Consider the following 18,921-nt stretch of genomic DNA (forward strand, 5'->3'; position numbering starts at 1 on the left):
TTCCTGGGGAGCGACCCTGCGCCGAGCCCTCCCACTCGCCAGGGGGCGCTGTCGCCGCCGGAAGCGAGCGGAAGTGACGTGACGGGCGCCATAGCAACGGCGGGCCGAGCGGCGGCGGCGGCGGGATGAACGCGCCTCCGGCCTTCGAGTCGTTCCTGCTCTTCGAGGGCGAGAAGAAGTGAGCGGCGGCGGGGGGCGGGACACAGGCCCTGCTGGGGCCGGGAGGGGGGGACCTGGAACCCCGCACGGTGCCCCCGCGGCTCCCCCGCGGCCTCCTGGGCTGTGTCGGGCGGGGCAGCCGCTCCCTGAGGCGCTGCGGTAACGACCTGCCTCTGTCCGCCCAGGATCACTATCAACAAGGACACGAAGGTGCCCAACGCCTGCCTGTTCACTATCAACAAGGAAGACCACACGCTGGGGAACATCATCAAGTCGTGAGTACATTTTGAGAATGTTTGGGGCTTTTTTTAAAAAAAAAATTGCCTGAAAAAGTTGTGGTAGATGTCAAGGCAAATCAACTCTGCCTCTAAAAGTGAGAAAACACATTCATAAAGCCCAGTTTGAAAGTATGTTGACAAAGCCTATGGGAAACGTGTCTTTTAAATTATTTTTTATCATAACCCCCATTTTATTTGCGCTATGTGGTTGTTCTCTGCTGCTCTTCTATTCCAGGCAGTTACTGAAAGACCCCCAGGTGTTATTTGCAGGGTACAAGGTCCCGCACCCGCTGGAACACAAAATCATCATCCGTGTCCAGACCACCCCGGATTACAGCCCCCAGGAAGCCTTCACCAACGCCATCACTGACCTCATCAGCGAGCTCTCCCTCCTCGAGGAGAGGTTCAGGGTACGCTGGCTTCTTTTGTTCTTTAAACTATTTGAGATCCTTGCAATTAAAAGTTAAAAAGTAAACGTTAAGTGAAGGGAGGTGTAGTATTATCTTAAAGCTGCTATTTCAGGTCAATAAATCAATCAAAGTCAAGCAGCACCGGGTCACTCAGCTCCTGTCCAGGCACGGGGGAGTCTGGCTGTGCTGAAGGATTATTTGTGTGCCCAGGGTGCTCTCTAATTCCATAGATGGTTGGCATTGGTTTCCTCGCAGTCTTACTAGTGTAGAAAACAATTTTCTATTCTTCCAACCTTTTTCCAAAACTCTGGGACTGTATTTTTGAGACTTACATGGGCCTGAAAGGTTATTTAGACAAAACCAGGGGGTCTGTGAGTACGATATTGCCTGTGAAGTGTTCTTTGATGTGCTGGTAAAAGGTAATAGGGCACCACTTTTACAAATACTTTTTGAATTTAATGTTAGTGTTACTTTTCCTGGACGGTGTAGATATTTCCACTGATGGTTTGTGGTGGTTCTTGAGTTTCACAGAAGACTGGTGGGAATGTTTAAACTGACCTCCTCCAGCTCAGCAACAGTTCTTAGCACATGTATTTTTGTTTGTGTTTTCCAGGTTGCCATCAAAGACAAGCAAGAAGGAATTGAGTAAAATCACCCCCTTTGGAGCAGACTGTACTTCTGATGCAGAATGATGTGTCTGTTAGTTAAATGCTATATTTAAACCTCCATTCATGGCAAATATTTTCCTCCTCCTTATCCCACTTATGTCCAATTTTTGACAGCAGCAATCTTTTGATTTTTTTCCTTGTCCCAGACAGGCACTTTGCCAGGAGGATGTATGTCTTGTTTACTTTGATGGATAAGTCATTAAAATGATTTCTGCTTTTCTAATTGGAGCCTTCAGGCAAATATTTGTACTGGGCTGTTGGCAAGTTTGTTGTGAGCGCAATTCCAGAATGTGCGTGCGAGCGGTAGATGAACCCTCTGCTCTTCCTTTTCAAGAAGTCTAAGCACTGCCAACTGAACTGGTAGTTTGTTTTATTAAGTGTCATTTCTATAAAACAAATGCACAAATTGTGAAAACTTACAGTAAAAGAAACCGGATGTTTACAACGACTTGATGAGTTTAACAAACTCTTACCTTTTTTTTTCTCTTGCATGTAATAGCGGGTCTAGAAAACGTCATGGTTACATGGGTAACAGTCACTAATACTGCACTATTGCAAAGCACGGGAATGAAACTCTTACAAGGAACTATGACTTCTTCCAAATTGCCGTTATGTTCACACCAGTTAGAACAACAAGGTAAGTGAATGTGGGGTCTGATACCACATTGTTTATTAGGATTTCAGTCAGCTGCTCCCCGTTCGCTCGAAGCTCTGGCCACTTGAGAATCTGTGAGGAGAACAGAGTTTGGGTAGGAAACAAAAGGTGGTTTTGTCTCCGAAAGTGGGAGGTTATTGATTATTGCAAGGCCTGGTTTGATGATCGGGTCTGTGTGGAATCCACTTTGCAACCAACCCGGGGAAGCTGAACCAAAGGGTCTTTGCCTGCCTGAGGGAGATGGTGCAACTTTATGATGCTGCTAAAGGAGCAGGGTTTAATGCAGAGGGTCTTGATCAGAAAGGGAAAAGTGAAAGCAGCTGCCCCTCAGTCCTGGAGGAACCAATTGTTGATTTGGGCAATATATTTTCAAAAAGTTTATGGGACACGAGGTCACCTCACACCTGTATAAGGGCAGCTCAAAACCAGGCTGTGGAGTGGGAGCCTTTGAGTGTTTCACTGTCCTTACAGAGTCCTCATCATCAGGGGAACAGTAGTTGCCTAAAGGAGAACTATCTCTGGAGGCCAGGCAAATACCAAGCCGAGAAAAAAGTGGTGTGAGTATAGGGAAGTGGTGAAACCCATCAGAGAAATGGTGTCTGCACACCTGTAGTGGTGGGCTCTCCAGTTTAACCCGCAGTTTTTCAGAGGGCCCTTCTGCTGGGAAAAGCTGCCGAGCTGCAGAACGCAGGAACAAATACACTTGCTTTACACCTCCTAATTCCTGTCATAGTTGTGTTTGTGGGAGATTTGAAAGATGGGCTTGGTCACGCACTGGAGATTGCTTTTAGTTGCTTGTGTATGTCAGGTAGAGGAACCATGAGGTGTGTTCTGTGCTCAGGAGCCTGGAGTCAGCTCCACCAAACGGTAAATGAGACCAACCTGTGCAGGCGGGATCCTCTTGTCTGAGCGTTTGCTCTTTGCAGAGTTCCACGCTGTGGTGTAGTTTGAGAGGCTGTACATCCACACACTTCCCTTCTCGTCACCACAGAACACATATTCTTTTGCTGGAAGACCAAAAGAAGCAGCTGGAAAACGACTGTGGAACCGGGAGTCCATTCTGCTGTAAAGCACAGCTCAAGAAAGTGCTGTAGGGTTCCAGGGGAGGATGTTACATTTCAGAAAAATTCTGTTTCCAGCAAAAATATATTAATCTACCTCACCCTGAAAAGGTAAATTAATTTAGAGATAAATTTGCTATCTTACTCCAGCACAGAAAAGCTAGCGGTAAATGTTTTAGGATTTCTTCTGACTTCTTAGTTTTGCAAAGTGGCAATCAAATCAGGTTTATTTATTTATTGTTAGTTTTAAAAGCCAGCTGGCCTGTGCATGGAATTCCTGCTTTACTTCAGATGCCCCAAAAGGGTGCCGTGTGTCCCAAAAGGGCTCTGCCTACCTGGGCAGGTGCTGAGCGTCAGGTAGGACATGTCTGTCGTGGACCATTCCAGCTCAGCTAGAATAACCGCAGACACCGTTCGCTGACATCCTTTCCCCTTCGCGTCAAAAGAGCGACTCCAGCTCCACACGTAGATGCAGCCCGGTTTAGAGCTCTTGGAAACTGGGGAGGGAAGAGGGGAGAGGTTGTGTCAGCTGCTGAGCACAGTGAAAGGACGCAAGCCCAAGGTTGGCTCTCAGATGTGGGAATCTCCAATTCCCATGCAAAAAGCCCTACTGCTGCCACCAGCCCACATTTTAGGGAAAGGTAAGTGACTCTGGGAGATAACTCCACCCTGTGTAGCCCTCAAAAGTCTCCAGAAGAGGTAGTCACACCCCACTGAGTCCCTCTGCTCCGCCTGCTGCCTTCAGCCTGGTGGATGCTGAGGTCCCTGACTGTTTTTCTGGATTGGGCTATTGTGTTTATACTCACCAATGACATCATCATTCAGAAAAGCCAAACCATCAACCCTGTGGGATGTTGTCATGGCTCCGTCCTCATCGGGAAACTGGAATACGGCTTCAAAAGGCCTGGTATAGGGGAAGGGTGGGAAGAGTAAAGTCCTGAATGGGCAGCAGTGGAAGGGCACTTGGGTACAGAAATTCATGTTAGTGAGTCTCTCGCCAAACTCAGATGCATTCCAGCTTGAACTTAAGCTTTCGGCCACCTGGGTTTATTAATACAGCAGAAGCTTGTTTGCTTAAGAGACTGCTGGTTTACTTCATCTGTTTTTGTAGGCATTCAGGATTAGTGCGTGTCAGCAGGGCATGGCTTCCCTCGCTTCTTATGTAATTTTCTCTGTGCTCCCACAGAGTGCCAGTTTCCTGGGTAACATCACGTCCCAGAAGCCGGGCAGGCCTTGTTGTGAGACTGGAACTCAATGGAAGAATTTACACTCCTTTACACTAATTCAACATAAAATGCCCTTAAGTTTTAGGGTACTGTATTGCACTCAGGCCAGCCCTCCTTCACAGCAGCCTGCAACAGCTGTAGACTGGAGCATCGATACAAGCCCAGGGCCGGTAGCTTTGAACAATTCTTTAGCATTATGCTATTAATAGTAGTTTTTCTTGAGTATGTTAAATTTGGTAGGACATGCTGCTTTTCTTGCTCCTTGGTTAGTAGTAAAGCCTTTGCTAGAACTACTTTTTGTTATGGCAAGCATATGCATGCCACCAACGTTCGTTTCTCACCTGCTTTTTTGCTCCTTATCCAGTTTTATATTCCAGGCAAAGCAGCCGCTTTCACAGCCAGCCAGCAAGTACTGATCTGGGCAGGTGGGGACCAGGGCAATCCGTAAGGGGATGGAGAGCACCTCCAGCACCAGCAGCTGGCTAGAAAAGAAGGCAAAAAGAGAGAACAAGCAGTCAGGTGGTGCTGCGACATGATAGTTACAGGCTCCTGGACTGGCCACATCTGGTTTTTGAACCTTTACCTTGCTTTGAAATTGTAGTCACAGTCTGGAATCCCAATATCCCAGAGTGCAATTCGCTTGTCATAGGATGCAGCTGTGGGACACAGAAGAGAAGCAGGTAGTGACACCGCTGCTCATCTGGCTCTTCTTGTGCTAGCTGGCAATTCTACCTGTGTCACAGGCCGTAACATGCTAAGCCTGCGGCAGCAGAGAGCTCATTAAAGCACAGCAGCAGTCACCGAGGCTCCTGGCTCAACACCACGTCACAGACACTGTCAAACATGCACGGTCGGAAATTTGCATTCTTATCCTGTGCTCTAAGAGGAGCAGATAAAAGAAAGTTTGTTTCCTGGTGTCCGTTACTAAGTTGTGGCTTCACATGGTCATTAATTAGTGCCCCTTTGAGCTCACGTATCTGGTCATGGATTCTAGTGGAATCTAAAATCTGAGCTCCAACCGCTACTCTCAGACAGACGCTTTATTCCACATATCCATGGTTTACTGTGTTCACATCCACAGCAGCTCCCGTTGGAAAAATTATGTAGTGATGTAAAATGTGAAAGAATTTTAATGTCTTTGTCACCAGGCTGATAGACTGACAGCAGAAAGAACCCCAATAGATTACTCAGTGTAATCTGGATTCTAATCAGGTGGCATCCCTCAGAGTAAACAGGTTAGTGTCCAGTCCCCAAACAGCTATGCAAAGACTCTCCCTTTACTGCTGTAAACTTTTTTATGCAATAAAATGAGCCTTGCTGCCCACACCATTCATTAATTGGATGTGCTATCAACCTCCTTACCCCTCCAGGCTTCTGCCTTTTGCACTCTCAAGCTGCTCTTGAAAAGTATACACTACAGATACCTGTGTTTTAAAAAAAAAATTCCACTTTTAATGGTTCATGTAGCACCCTAACCGCTCCAGGATATGGGTAATTTTAGGCAAGAGAAAGAAACAATGTGCTGTGGGGTGCAGGTGTGGCCTGAATAGCCCTGAACAGCTCACTTCACAGGCCTGACAATGCAGCTGCAATTTGTAATATGATGGTTCACTTCCCACTGGTCTGTAAGGCTCAGCCTTTGTGGACCCTACTGTGGCAAAGCTCTGTTCTACCTCAGGACATGAATAAAAATGCCTGATGAGGCACAGAACTCAAAGATTTTCATTTATTCAAAAGCAATTAAGCGCATAGTTTTGCTCGTTGGAAAAAATGAAATCCAACAGCCCATTTTACGCTGCATTGCCCCGTCACCATGCTTGTGAGAACCCTGTCAGCTGACGGCGCGCTGCCTGGCCCCCAGCAGACTGCTCTGGCTGCCATTCTTCTTACTCATCCCTGCAGAACAGATCTGCTGCTGAGCTTGTTTGTGGCTAACGAGTGCGTGACAGCCACCCTGAGAGCTACTGAGAGAGGAACAGGAGCTGCTGCACCTCAGCTGAAGAGTCAGGCTCTGTGGTTCCAAACATTTGTACCTCCTGTAGATTAGTGCCACATCAGACTAACAACACTCTCTCTGTAATGCCCGCCCGTGCTTTGTGTATGTGTGTGGGGTCCCTGTAAATATTCTAAGCATTCACCCACCCACAGCTGCCTGCACTGGTGACAATTCCCCTGGTTAAGGAAGCCCAGCATTTCCTACATTAGGTCCTAAAGCTAAAGAGATTCTGAACCAAGACTTACTGAAGAGGTGAGTTTCTCGAGTTGGGCCGAAGCAGACAGTAGCAATGGGCTTTTTATGAGCCTTTATCTCTCCGTAGCAGAAGTCAGCCGCCACGTGAATCAGTTTGACGATCCCTCTCCTCCCAGCAGCAGCCAAGATATTATGAGATTTTTTCCGGCCGTCGCCGATTACCATTGTGAGGGTTGTCCATGCAACGCTGAAAAACTCCTAGGATAGAAAGAAACAAACAGCATGAAGAAGAAGAGCCAGCAGGATGGCTGTTAGCTCAGAGATAAGACAACTGCCACGAGAGCTATTCAGGTGAAATGACACAACTATTCGAGACAGAGCACTGAATCTCAGAACAACCCTCCAAAGAACACAAACTATCACACCAGAATGTTTATTCCTCTGTGCTGTCATGTGGTCTTAGCAGTCTGTGTGCCTGTGTGAGGAGAGGGGAGGCAGACATCTTTTAAACTAATAAAAAATTAAAACCGGGCTAAAAGGATAAGCAAGAAATGTTTACTATCTGTTTTAAGATCTGTCCATGCTAATCCCCGAAACCCTTTCAGAACTGTTTATAATATCTATTATGTATACACCCATGTAACTATAGTGGATGATGGTATTTCCATTCAGTGCTTACTCTTCCCACTTGCAACCTACCTCTGTCACCACCTTATACTTTTTCAGCACCGTCCCCGTCTCACAATCAATCAGACAGACGGATTCCCCTCCACACGTTGCCACAGTTCTGGAGGAGCTCACAATGGGATCTGAAAGATGAAAAGAATAGGTGAGAAGTTCCCGTGTTCATGGATAACACATCAAGACTGCAGCTTATCACTGCCTGGTGCTCTCCCAGTCTCCTGTTTTCAACGTCGAAGAAGAAGTAGGTAAGCAAGTCTCTTCCTGACAACGGAGACTACAGCTTGAAGGAGCAGGGGTCTAATGCATGGAGTCCGCTGGGATTCCAGAGCCGGGTGGTTCTGGGAATCCTGCAAACCTCTTTAAGAGCTCACCTTTCCTGGCTCCACAGTCTAGCAATGGCTCGAAGACACAGGACCAGAGCTGCGTTTTAAAATCCTCGCGGCTGTTGCCTTTACTGTGACACTGAAGAAAATGCAATGGCTCTGCACTGACATCCTCCTACAATAAACCATCCACATTTAGAAAATTCATTCCCCTGACAGCGGTTTGCCTGTGACTGCCTTGACAGAACCCTCTACTGAACACAGCAATCTGAGTTAAAGTGCAGTACTTTTCAGCCCTTCTGTGCTACAGAGAACAAGAGAGACCGAAATGCCACCAATGCTCAAGACTCCTAAACCAGCAGGCAACTGTTGAGAAAAGATGTGCCCAGCAGACCCCAGCAGTCACCCCCATTTCCTGCAGCAGAGAAAAGTGAAAAACCCTTTAGATCCCCACTGGTCTGAGCTGAGGGGGAAACACGTTTCCCCATGCAGCCACTGGTTTGACTGGAGAGCAAGTCATGCCAGTCCCATTTCTAAGAACAGGCTTGCAGTGCACCACCTCAGAGCGCTGGTCCGTCCATCCCCTGGCAGGGGATTCACTGTCTCCAGGGAGGCCCTTCCCTGACGCCTCTGAGAGATTTAAAACAACAAAAAACAAAACAAAAACCGTAACTCACAATATATCTGGTCAATTATGAGCTCCAGGCTGTGCAGAGCTCTAATGAAATCTGAATGCGGCTCCTCCCACCAAACCAAGAGTCCCAAGGGAGCTGATGAACATACCTTGCCCTTGGAGATCTTCACTGGGGTCAAGCTAACAACCCCGTTGTTCTCCTCCTGGCTTTTCTGTTCCCCTGTCAGCTGGCTGGATCTTCTGTTGCTTTGCCCCTTGGGAAACTGCTCTCCATTCTTATGCGTCCCTTCAGCTCCCTGCTCTGGTGTTGCCTCTTTGGCTGGCTGGTTTGACATTCTCGGCGTATCAGGAGCTGGGTCATCCTGCACGTGACTGGACTTCTGGGGATTAACTACAGCCTCCTCCTCAGTGTTTGCCTGTGACTTGGACCTCTTGTTTCCAGAGCCTGCTTTTGAATTGTTTCTTTTCCTCTTGTTGGGCGTTACTGTGACCTATAAAGCATGCTGTCAGTTCTGCAGAAGGTTTCTAGCTTCCCTGAGATGTGCAGATGATTTATTTATAAGTCAGAGATTAATTATTCAAACACAAGTACCCTCCCATGGTTGCAGACCAGGATCCAACAGAGTCCAGAGCTGCAGAGTTCCTAGAGGCAGAAGCTAATGAAAAAATCACACAGCCAGCCTCATTTTCATCTCCCTTCCCTTGTCCCTGTTACTTGCAATTTACATATGGTATGAAAAACCAAATAAGGCCCATGGACTGAAGGGGTTCAGTCTGCAGCCATTTCAAACAGGGCACGCACCATCCCGCTCTGGCCATGCATCGGCCCAGTTCTCACTAAAAACATCCCTTCCTCAAAGGCGAGATGGAGTCAGCAGAACTATACTCATGAAATCTTTTGGGTCTTCTACGAGAATGGAAGTTCTCTCCTCTTGGATAGCAACCCAGCACTCACATTGCTGGGAAAGCTTCAATCTGGTCATAAAAAATAAGCCTTGGCTGTTGAACATAGGCTGGAGCCTAAGCCTGCCCCTACGGTTACCAAAAAGTCATAATATGAACTAACATGTGCTACTGAATTCATAAGAAACAGAAAGTTGTTAACGTAACTGGAAAAATCACCTACCTGACCCACATCCTCTGCAGCTTCCCTGGGGCTTTCTGTGGTTTCTTCCTCATCCTCATCCGTCTTCTCCTCTGGTTCAGTATCTGTGCTTAACTCCAGACCCAGTGACTCTGCCAGAAACTCTTCTGCAATCATTTTCACCTTAGAAGCAAGTATGTGGATATGTGAGGCTTCAGGCTGCAGAGTCCTCGCCCGAAGAACAGGAGGGTGAGTGAAGTGTAACCTACCCGCCAGCGGGTGAATTCGCTGAGTGAGCTGGGTCCATATACTACATTGGTTTGTACTGACTTCAGGAACTTTTTCTTGACGGACTTCACTTGCTCAGCCGTGTATTTCTCAGGAAGTTGGTCACGGAAGAATTTTTCCCAGTGAGCGGTAACCTAGGCAGAAAGACTCAGTTTGTTCAATAGAACACTACAGAACAAGAGTACTTGTGAAAGCATTTAAGAAGTTGCCAACCCTGAGGCTCTGCTACCCACGTGATGGCACTGCTTCCATTTATTTTATCAGTGTTCAAACCACGACTTCAGCTAACACGAAACCCAGTTCTTCTGAGCCAAGCTTAAGCGAGTGTGGCTAAGAAGATACCGTCAACATGGACCCAGAGCGATGCCCATTTTTGTGTTTCTGGATTCATAGCAAATGTTCTTATGGAGTCTTACACTGTGGTCTGCTAACAGGGAGTACCTGACAGGCAACTAATTTATTGTATCAGGCACAGGATAACTGGGATGTTTTGAATTTTCTTATAGTTCAAGCGCATGCGTGAACTGGACTGGTGAACATGTCATCCCCATTTATAAAGACACCTGGACCCCAGAAGGCTTCTGAACTATGGGTACCATCACGCAGATGGCTCATCTAACAGCAGAGTTTCCCGTTTGATGGTTTCTGGTGGGCAGTAACACACTTGTAAGCATTTGGACCCAACAAACACTCTACATTTAGACATGGCAGTAAGAACTGGGCAGCCAGGCACAAGGCAGCAACATCATGGAAAGGTATCTGGGGCACAGATACCAGCACAGAATGAAGACCACGGGGGAGCACTTGGTGTCTCATTAAACAGCCGACCATGCCCGGCTGCCTGGAGGATAAGAGGCTGAGCAACCCTCACCAAGACTCTTTGAGGTATGAGGTATTACACAGACAACACTTAGCACAATAAGCCATCCGAGTCTTCAGTATTTGATCTCTCCACCGCTGCTACACACAGGGAATTAACAAGATCAACTAACTCGAATATAAATGGTAACAGCAGTACTGCACAAAAAAACCCTTTTTCATAATAAAAAAATAATATTGCTCAAGATCACAAAGTACTTTGTGAAGAGAATCAGTCAGGAGCTAAACTGTGTACACAAATGAGTGAAAATACAGTTCCAAACAGGCAGAGACGAAGATCATACCAGAATTATTGTTAACCATTTGATGCTTGTTTGCAACTCTGTCATTATTTAGTTACTTCTCAGGCGTTTAGAGATTAAGAAAATATCACACATCTTACCTTGCTGGTGAGCTTACGACTGTTGACACGCCTCACATGATTAGCCAGTTTGGTTATGTCCTTGCCATTGAGTAGCCGAAGGTTTTGCAAAAGAAACATTACTTTATAGTCATCGTTGAGCTAGAAAGAGAAGATATCAGAGTTACAAAAATCATACACATAGTACTTGCTCTAGCTTTAGTCCTTTATTAAAATACAGCTAACGATGAGAAGAACGTATTTAGACAGGAAAAGCCATTTCATAAAATCTTCCCAGCATTTCCGACTTGAATATCACCTTTTAGTTGTACATTAACGTTCTCCTGTGAGTTGGGATCTTCAACTGCAGACAAAAGAGTCCCGCCTCACGCTTATGCAGTACTAACATCCAACAGAAGGTGGTGGCGGTGTAACCAGGCTCATCTGCTCCGGTTTGAAGTGCAAGGCAGGTTTTCTGTTCACCTCCTTTAACTCTGAGAACATCTAGGACAGGAGACCTGCCCTGCCAGTTCCGCAGTCCAGTTCACCACACAGCCACGCACACACTTCTGCCACCACACAACAGCAAATAAGCACCTGGGGACAGTGATGGTGGCTCATGCCAGTTTAAAGCACAAGTAAAATTAGTTTTGGATGCTTAAACTGTACAGTCAGCAGAGCCGCTTGAGAGAAGTCAGAAAAACTAAACTAGACTAATCCCCAAGTTTAATCCCTCATCAGAGGAGCAAGTCTGCCCTTCCAGAGCACAATGGGCACTAAAACTAACATATAAGAAGGACGTTTCTGTATGTCATTTCTGTATTTTGCACAAGCATGAGCCTAAGATATCCTGCCTGATAAGTGACCTAAAATGGGACTCTGGCCTGGAGAATCTACTCAGATTTTCGTATCTGAGTGGTTTTGGGTGAGTCACTTCTGCAGACTGGGAAATAGTGGCACAAACGGGTGAAGCAGCGCAAAAAGACTGGCTGCTTTCTCAGGTGCCCTAACACATGCTGCCTAAGAACATTATATAAGAACGAGGTACAACCGCTGTTGGTTTCTCCCTCTGTTCAGTGCTTAGCTTGTAAGGATGGGAGGTAACTCACTGTCAAGTACACGTTGTTCTCGTAGGTTAGCTCCTCCAGAAGCGGGAACTGTTTCAGAGCAGTTACATCTTCCAGTTTGTTGTTACTGCAGTTTAGGACACGCAGATCAGGCAAGGTTAGACTGTTGGGAAATTTGTCCAGTAAATTATCAGACAGATCCAGTTTCTGCAGATGCCTCAGACGGGAAAACAAACGCGGGTCTAAGTCTCCAGTCTTCAGCTGTAGCTTGGACAGGCTGAAAACAGAAAAGAATGTGAACTTTCTGCAGCTCATTGGAGAAACAAGTGCTGACTTTCACAGAGTACAAGGTCCCACTTGGTGGCACCTCTCAGTCTGGCACAACTCACCAAGTAAATCCGACCAAACCTGCTTTGTCCTGTCTGCGGTTCCTGAGTGCAAGCACACACACATGGAAAAGACGCCGTGTCTGAGCTAAGAGACACCATCAAAGACTCAAATCTACCAAAGTGTTTGCAGTACAATTAATCTGCAATCTGGATAAAGCTCTTATGGGTAATAGAGCCGGCTGTGAGCACTGAATCACCGGAAAAGTTCTCGTTTGTAGAAAAAAAATTCTCTAAGAATGTTGGTACTTTATTTCTTTGCAATGTAAATTCAAGGAAACAGGCTGGGGCAATACAAGACACTTATTCACTACACCATCAGTCCACTCTGTCCACAGAGAAGGCACTAGAATCACTATTTCTCTCATTTTTCTGAATTCATAATCTCAAATAGTCCTGCCCTCACTTCATGCTGACACTTGGACTCACACAACAATGTGGCAAATCAGATCAGTTTGCTGATCTGGCTCAAAACTTTCCTTCTCTGCATTAAAAGTTCAGGCCAAGTGCAGAGTAGGTCCCCAAATCATTTGGCTGTTTTCAAAGAACTAACTTCACCCAAAAAAGAGTGGCTGTCCCAGTTCTTTTACAGTGAGTTTTGCTGCAGAAACTTCCAATGGCAACTATGGAAATCTACCTCACAAAATCCCAAGGCTGCCACCAAAACGGGCATTCTGTCCTGAAAGACGATGTGGTAAAATATTTGTGAGGGAACAAAATATTCCTTCTCTGTGAGAAAGTGAAAAATGCTTATTATAAGAAGGGTCATTTAGATTTGATTAGACCATTTAGTTGAGCTCCATCGGGAGCTTCTAGTCCTGACAGCCAATGTCTCTTGAGGACACAAGTGTGAGTTGCTTTAACAAACACAATCTCCATCTCTAATGGTTGGTATAAAAAGGCCTTCTAAATATAAATGAAGTGTGAATAAGTGAGGTAAATAAAATTAGGAAGCAAGACCACTTCTCCTTCACTTGCCATCTCAGAAGCCTTAACCAGCCAGTCAAAGAATATAAGAAAAGCTGAGTAGAATTCAGCTGGCAGCAAAGCTGAGTGTGAATATTGTGTCATTTTGGGGAGAAACTCAACACAGTGTTCCCCAAGTGGGTGTCTTGTAATCCTGCCTTTCAAGATCATAGTACAAAGCTGGGTGGAAAAAGCTCCACTTTAGAAATCCGTTACTTCAAACATCTCAACACCACTTTGTTACCCAGATTACCACAGCCTATAGTCTTCACATAAACATGTATGGAATGCAAAACTCTCACATCAGCAACAAAACCAGCAAAGGTGCCAGCTATCAGCTAACTGAGTCACTTGGACTGAGCAGTTCTAGAATAGCGAAATTCCACTGTATTAAATATTTGGAAAGACATATTCTCAATGACCTCTGTTAAGGATCTGAACGACAAAACTGATTTTAGAGGTTTCTAAGTGTGTCAGAGGTTACTATCCCTCTCTGCAATGTTTGAGGTACTAACATAATTGGATTTAGAAGAGATGAAAAGTGATGGAGAGTGAGGAAAAGGGAGGGGAAATAATGCCCAAAATCTTTATAAAAAGAGGCCAGAGAGATTTTCTTATTCACATTAAGCAACTGCTAGCAAAGACAGAAGTGTTTTGAAGGTAGGGAGCATATTTTAGGGTTAAGAAATCAGGATCCAGACTTAAGCACTTTTTACAAAAAGAAGGTGGCAGCATATATACGATATAAATTATATAAATGTTGAACTGGGGTGGCAACTGCTGCTAACCTATCTGGTGAATGCAGTTCCACTAGTGCTCACTGATCCTGCACTGAGAATGCCACATCCTGTCCTGGGCTTTGTAACCGTCGCTCCATTTCAGTAAAATTGCTTATGGGAAGACAGACAAAAAAAAAAAGGACTGCCCAGGCTGAATTCCGCTGGAATTTTCCATGGGCCCATCTGCACTTACTTCAGCGTCTCGATCTTTCGGAGCCTCGTAGATCTTGGAACCGCTCTTTCCAAAAGAAGTTCTGTAGTAATTTTTGACATTTTTGATCTCCACCCCTCTGCTGGAATCCCTGATCGAGCAGCTGTAGGATCTCTTCTTGCAACCTTCCTGGTAAAACAAACAGGAATAAGAGGAAGCCCTTTCAACTGACTCCAAAAGGGGAAAAAAAGAAGCGTTATGAGGTTAGCTACTTAATTTGCTGCTGTGTTTGAAGTCGCCTTTTTCACATGGTTGAAATGAAAACAGCAGAGATTGCTATTACACTGGGCACCTACTCGCAGCACACTGACCCAACCCATCTCCAAAACATCAGCGATATCTCCCTTGGCTATTAAAGCGACACACTTGCCATAGATGAGAACTGTCCACGGGCTGATGGCACCTGGGACTAGGACGGTCTCACAGTCACCTGTTTGTACCTCTCCTGCACAACAGGGCTCTGCTCCAAAAACTGTGATATGCTTTCCAATAAACAGCAAAAATAAATACACATGTTGCAAATGTCTTCCTCCCACGGAAATGACAAACACTCCTGGCTGACGATTTCTAAATTCCCTAAACTTTTGGAAAACTGAACTAAATACCGGAAATGCAAATACCCACCAATCATTAATGTCATTTCCTCACTAAGGAAAAAAAAAATTAAAATCAACATTCTGTATGTTATTGGTAATTAACGGATGTTTTCATACATTGTTGTGGATAGGACAGTACACACACAGATACACTGATATTTAGAATAACAACACTGAAAGGGCCAAAGGAGCTTCATGAAATTACTGTTCGTGGCTTACCACTCTGACACAGTTTCCAAGAGAGGGAAATAAAGAGAAAAGAGCTCCAAGGCCAGGCTCGCAACTGTCCTTTTGAGTTAGTCTCAGCGCTGCCTAAACGCCACTCCAGTAAATCGCGAGGAACACGTGAGGCACTAAGTTGTCCTTAGGCTCGACTTCAGCACCGTAACACACCTACAGCACACAGACCCATCACTTTAGCATTGCTTTGTTAACACCTGTGAGCAAGGAGAGTCCGTCCTGCATGAAATATTTTACACCAGCATAAAGAGCCTGAAAAACAGTTTGAACAGCAGGTGTTCAGGGTTTGATCCTCCAAGTGACGGAGCTGTCACTGAAAGCCAACCTGCCCGCCAGGCCCTTACCTGCTGAACATAACAAGCCTCCCTAAGCACCTGTAAGAAAAATTTGACACCAATGACTGTCGATGCTCCCGTCACCTTCTTTTTGACCACCCTGACACCTCAGACACAGCTGTGTCACCTGTGACACCGCGGGAGCTGCAGAGACATAACACGTTGTCCCCAATCACTATGGGTGACACTGCAGAGGCACATTCAGTTAACCTGGGGCCTGATGAACCCCACAACCCGGCCTAACTGAGAACTGCCATAATCTGGCCAAATCACAAAACCCAGCCTAACTGGAAACCCCCGTAACCCAGCCTAAACCAGGAACCCCCATAACCCAGCCTAACTTGAAACCCCGTAACCAGCCTAAACCAGGAACCTCCATAACCCAGCCTAACTGGAAACCCCGTAACCAGCCTAAACCAGGAACCTCCATAACCCAGCCTAACTGGAAACCCCCGTAAGCCAGCTTAAACCAGGAATCTCTGTAACCCAGCCTAACCAGGAACTGCCACCCAAATCAGCCACCGACCTCCTCCTGCCCCACAGCAGCACCTCTCGGGGTCGCAGTCGTACTGTCGATTCGGCCAGACTACCGCAGCAGAGAATGAAACGAGTTTAATTCTAACCGCTGGGCCTCGCCTAAACCCAGGAGAGCCCGGCGCCACAGGCGCTGCCCGCTGCCCGCCACCGCCATGCGGGGGATGACAACGACAACCAGGCCGGCCTGTCACCCCATCCAAGGATGCGAGGCGGCCCCGGCGGCCCCTCAGCCCGCGGCAGCCCCGGGGCCGTGCCCGGGCCGCGGGGCACCGGCTGTGGGGCGCAGGCCGCGGCGCCGCCCGCGGGCAGGGATGTCGGCGCTGGCTTCGTGCCGAGGCGCCCAGGTGCGGCTCCGGGCCGCCGCCTCACGGTGCCCCCGCGCGGTGCCGGCTGCCCCGAGCCCGGAGGCGGCAGCGAGGGCCGGCGGCGGCCGCGGCCTGAGGCGCCCCCGCGGGGTGTGCGCGCCGCGGCCGGGACTACAACTCCCAGCAGCCCCCGCGGCGCGGCCGGGCCCCGCACCACTGCTCGGCGCCGCGGGGGCTGCTGGGAGAGCGAGTCCGCGTTCCCCGCCACCCCCGCTCATCCGCCCGCCCGCCCGCGCGGCTCGGGCCGAGCCCGTGTGTCCTGTCGCCAGCTCGGCCGCGGCCGCCCCCCGCACCTCCCCCGGCTCCCCTCACCTGGTAGCGGGGCCGGGCGGCGGCGGAGGAAGAGGAGACGGGGAGAAAGGGAGGGAGGAGGGGAAGGGGGGGCCGTATCCTGAGCGCAGCCGTGCGGGGATGGAGGCGGCGGGCGGCGGCGGAGGGCCGGGCTGCGGCTGCAAGGGGATCCGCTCCTGCCTGCTCTGCGAGGGGCCCGCGCAGGCCGCTCCGCCCCCGCAGGTACCGGGGAGGGGGCGTTGGGGCGGGGCCGGCGCTGGGGCGGGGCGGTGGCGGAGGGGACGCTGCCATGTTCCCCAGAGCGGGGTCCGGGACCCCCCCGGCTCCCCATCGAGACACTGGGAGCCTGGGCTGGGGACAAAGCCAGACCTCCAGAGCTGGGCACAAAGCCAGACCTCCAGAGCTGAGCTCAGGGACCTCCTGGGGTATTTGTGAGCAGAGCCCATGTGGCTTCACCTAAATAACGTCCCAGACGCACACAGCAGCCTCGCAAACCCCGACAGGCCTTACTCGGGTTTCATACATCAAGAAAAGGCAGCTTAGCCTTTTGGCCTTGGCGATTTTTATCAACTTTCCTCATTCGACATGTATTGATATGACAAACCGTATCTCCGCGGCCAGCTCGAGGAATACCGGCCATTAATCTCCTTATACAGTTGGCACCGAGGATGATCTGTTCTTCCCTGTCTTTGCAGGATAAAAACATTAGAAAGTGGATTCACGCGGGCAGCTGTACAAATAAGCAGGGAAGAGTTGTTCCCCAAAAGCAGCTGTAAAGTTTCTCATGTCTGCAAGAATCCTGTACAGACGGTTTTCATGCTGCAACATCAAGGTCGCAGGGGTAAATAATGGAAAAAACCTCATTGTGATAAGTTTCTCCCCGCTGCTTTTTCTTCTCCATCGTTATTTCCACAGGGAGAAGATAATTTCACTTACTGTCCAGCAACAGGCCTGGCTAAAGGAAATGAGCGCTCAGAATTTGCTGGCTGGGCATTTCTATTTCCAGGGGTGTTTCTGACAGAGGAGTTCATTAGCAAAGATGAAGAGTCAGAGATAGTTGAACTGATGGATCGGGATGACTGGAAACCATCACAGTCTGGCCGAAAGAAGCAGGTTTGACTTTAGAAGCACATTTGTCCTTAGATCCCTCTGGAAAAGGAAAGCTGGTTTGAGTTAAAACACAGAACGTTTAGAGGTTTCATTAAATGTTTTCCTTTGGAAGCTTATCCTGAAATCAGTTGCAAGAGCTGTAATTAAAGTTGACTTCTTGCAAAAATATATGATCGTTACAACAAACAGTATTTGATAGCACAATGTTCAGACAATTAAGTTCACACACTCTCCAGGTGAAAGAAGTGGGTGGTTTGGTTTGTTTCTACTTTATAGGTGAGAAATCTAATTCTAGAGAGATTAATGTAGCTTCAGTGAGTCCTTTTGCAACCTGGTGACTATAACACAACTCAAAAGCCTTCACCATGAGCCTTGTAGGGATCACAGCCTCTCCAAAAAGACTTTTCCCAGGTTTTTTCCTAACACTAGCTTTTCCTTCTTTTTTTTTTCCAACAGGACTATGGACCTAAAGTGAACTTCAAGAAACAAAGGCTGAAAGCTGGCAGCTTTACTGGTTTGCCAAGTTTTAGTAAAAAGATTGTAGCACAAATGAAGGCCTGCTCTGTACTAGGTGGTTTCTTACCTGTTGAACAATGTAATCTGGACTACATGCCAGAAAGAGGTTCTGCCATCGACCCACATTTTGATGACTGGTGGCTTTGGGGAGAGCGTCTGGTTAGCTTAAACTTGCTCTCAAAAACCGTGCTATCCATGTCTTGTGATTCAGAGGACAGTATCCAATTATTTCCCACTTTCAGCAAAGAAAATGGGGAATTAAGTCCCCTTGGATCTCTTACACAGACGTCAGCATGCAAAAATTCAGGTGAAGAGGCAATCAACTGTGTTTTATCCCCAAGGCTTGTTCCAAGTAAAGAGGTGACTGTTGCCATTCACCTACCCCGCCGGTCTCTGGTGGTGCTGTACGGTGACGCACGGTACAAGTGGAAACACGCGATTTACCGCAAGCATATAGAGCATCGCCGAATCTGTGTCACGTTCAGGGAGCTGTCTGCAGAGTTCAGCGCCGGAGGAATGCAGGAGGAACTGGGTAAAGAACTGCTAGAAATAGCTCTTTCGTTTCAAGGAAGACCAGTGTGATCAGCAAGAGGAAGCTAGAATTGTGTTTTTGTTAGGAAATTTAAAAAATAAAGTATGGAA

The 18,921-nt window shown here is 47.5% G+C and overlaps 3 protein-coding genes across 11 annotated transcripts; 2 read left to right on the forward strand and 1 right to left on the reverse strand.

The window, feature by feature from the left end:
- Positions 1 to 81: 81 nt before the first annotated feature.
- POLR2J (RNA polymerase II subunit J) lies at positions 82 to 7,478 on the forward strand. 5 transcript variants are annotated; one of them, XR_013923110.1, is made up of 6 exons: positions 82 to 178; positions 345 to 434; positions 673 to 847; positions 1,461 to 1,546; positions 2,015 to 2,152; positions 7,375 to 7,478. XR_013923110.1 is itself a non-coding variant. In XM_080357363.1 (4 exons), exons 1-4 carry the CDS (start codon positions 126 to 128, stop codon positions 1,494 to 1,496), a joined length of 354 nt encoding a protein of 117 aa, XP_080213489.1. In that variant the 5' UTR covers positions 82 to 125; the 3' UTR covers positions 1,497 to 1,970. The 5 variants fall into 5 exon arrangements, 1 of the variants encoding a protein (XP_080213489.1); XR_013923111.1 differs by lacking the exon at positions 7,375 to 7,478 and adding an exon at positions 6,776 to 6,872; XR_013923112.1 differs by lacking the exon at positions 7,375 to 7,478 and adding an exon at positions 4,822 to 4,926.
- On the reverse strand, positions 2,020 to 16,457 carry LRWD1 (leucine rich repeats and WD repeat domain containing 1). Of its 3 annotated transcripts, none has more exons than XM_080357361.1 (16): positions 15,987 to 16,457; positions 14,272 to 14,418; positions 11,990 to 12,224; positions 10,923 to 11,042; positions 9,643 to 9,795; positions 9,416 to 9,556; positions 8,439 to 8,780; positions 7,704 to 7,830; positions 7,348 to 7,457; positions 6,699 to 6,906; positions 5,041 to 5,113; positions 4,799 to 4,939; positions 4,038 to 4,135; positions 3,567 to 3,728; positions 3,053 to 3,177; positions 2,020 to 2,242 (listed from the first exon to the last, which is right to left on the reverse strand). In XM_080357361.1, the coding sequence occupies exons 2-16, from the start codon at positions 14,349 to 14,351 to the stop codon at positions 2,102 to 2,104; spliced, it is 2,256 nt and encodes a 751-aa protein (XP_080213487.1). In that variant the 5' UTR covers positions 14,352 to 14,418; positions 15,987 to 16,457; the 3' UTR covers positions 2,020 to 2,101. The 3 variants fall into 3 exon arrangements, with proteins under 3 accessions (XP_080213487.1, XP_080213486.1, XP_080213488.1); XM_080357360.1 differs by lacking the exon at positions 15,987 to 16,457 and adding an exon at positions 15,470 to 15,553; XM_080357362.1 differs by lacking the exon at positions 15,987 to 16,457 and adding an exon at positions 15,105 to 15,193.
- Positions 16,458 to 16,759: 302 nt separating this feature from the next.
- Positions 16,760 to 18,921, forward strand: ALKBH4 (alkB homolog 4, lysine demethylase). Of its 3 annotated transcripts, XM_080357035.1 has the most exons (4): positions 16,782 to 16,875; positions 17,349 to 17,494; positions 17,569 to 17,766; positions 18,220 to 18,921. In XM_080357035.1, exons 2-4 carry the CDS (start codon positions 17,438 to 17,440, stop codon positions 18,859 to 18,861), a joined length of 897 nt encoding a protein of 298 aa, XP_080213161.1. In that variant the 5' UTR covers positions 16,782 to 16,875; positions 17,349 to 17,437; the 3' UTR covers positions 18,862 to 18,921. The 3 variants fall into 3 exon arrangements, with proteins under 3 accessions (XP_080213160.1, XP_080213161.1, XP_080213162.1); XM_080357034.1 differs by lacking the exon at positions 17,349 to 17,494 and having other exon boundaries at positions 16,760 to 16,875; XM_080357036.1 differs by lacking the exon at positions 16,782 to 16,875 and having other exon boundaries at positions 16,987 to 17,494.

This window comes from Nesoenas mayeri (genome assembly GCF_963082525.1).
Source record: "Nesoenas mayeri genome assembly, chromosome: 20".
NCBI lineage: Eukaryota > Metazoa > Chordata > Aves > Columbiformes > Columbidae > Nesoenas > Nesoenas mayeri.

What these genes read in the sequence shown, in the direction of transcription:
- LRWD1 (XM_080357360.1), bottom strand. An exon ending in GATAAGGAGCAAAAAAGCAG is followed by an intron (nt 4,136 to 4,798) that starts GTGAGAAACGAA and finishes CCCCTATACCAG; the next exon opens with GCCTTTTGAAGCCGTATTCC. An exon ending in TCTGAATGATGATGTCATTG is followed by an intron (nt 3,729 to 4,037) that starts GTGAGTATAAAC and finishes TTCCCTCCCCAG; the next exon opens with TTTCCAAGAGCTCTAAACCG.
- POLR2J (XM_080357363.1), top strand. Translation starts at nt 126, where the DNA reads ATGAACGCGCCTCCGGCCTTCGAGTCGTTCCTGCTCTTCGAGGGCGAG. An exon ending in CTCTTCGAGGGCGAGAAGAA is followed by an intron (nt 179 to 344) that starts GTGAGCGGCGGC and finishes CTGTCCGCCCAG; the next exon opens with GATCACTATCAACAAGGACA. An exon ending in TCCTCGAGGAGAGGTTCAGG is followed by an intron (nt 848 to 1,460) that starts GTACGCTGGCTT and finishes TGTGTTTTCCAG; the next exon opens with GTTGCCATCAAAGACAAGCA.
- ALKBH4 (XM_080357034.1), top strand. Translation starts at nt 16,774, where the DNA reads ATGGAGGCGGCGGGCGGCGGCGGAGGGCCGGGCTGCGGCTGCAAGGGG. An exon ending in AGGCCGCTCCGCCCCCGCAG is followed by an intron (nt 16,876 to 17,568) that starts GTACCGGGGAGG and finishes TTATTTCCACAG; the next exon opens with GGAGAAGATAATTTCACTTA. An exon ending in AGTCTGGCCGAAAGAAGCAG is followed by an intron (nt 17,767 to 18,219) that starts GTTTGACTTTAG and finishes TTTTTCCAACAG; the next exon opens with GACTATGGACCTAAAGTGAA.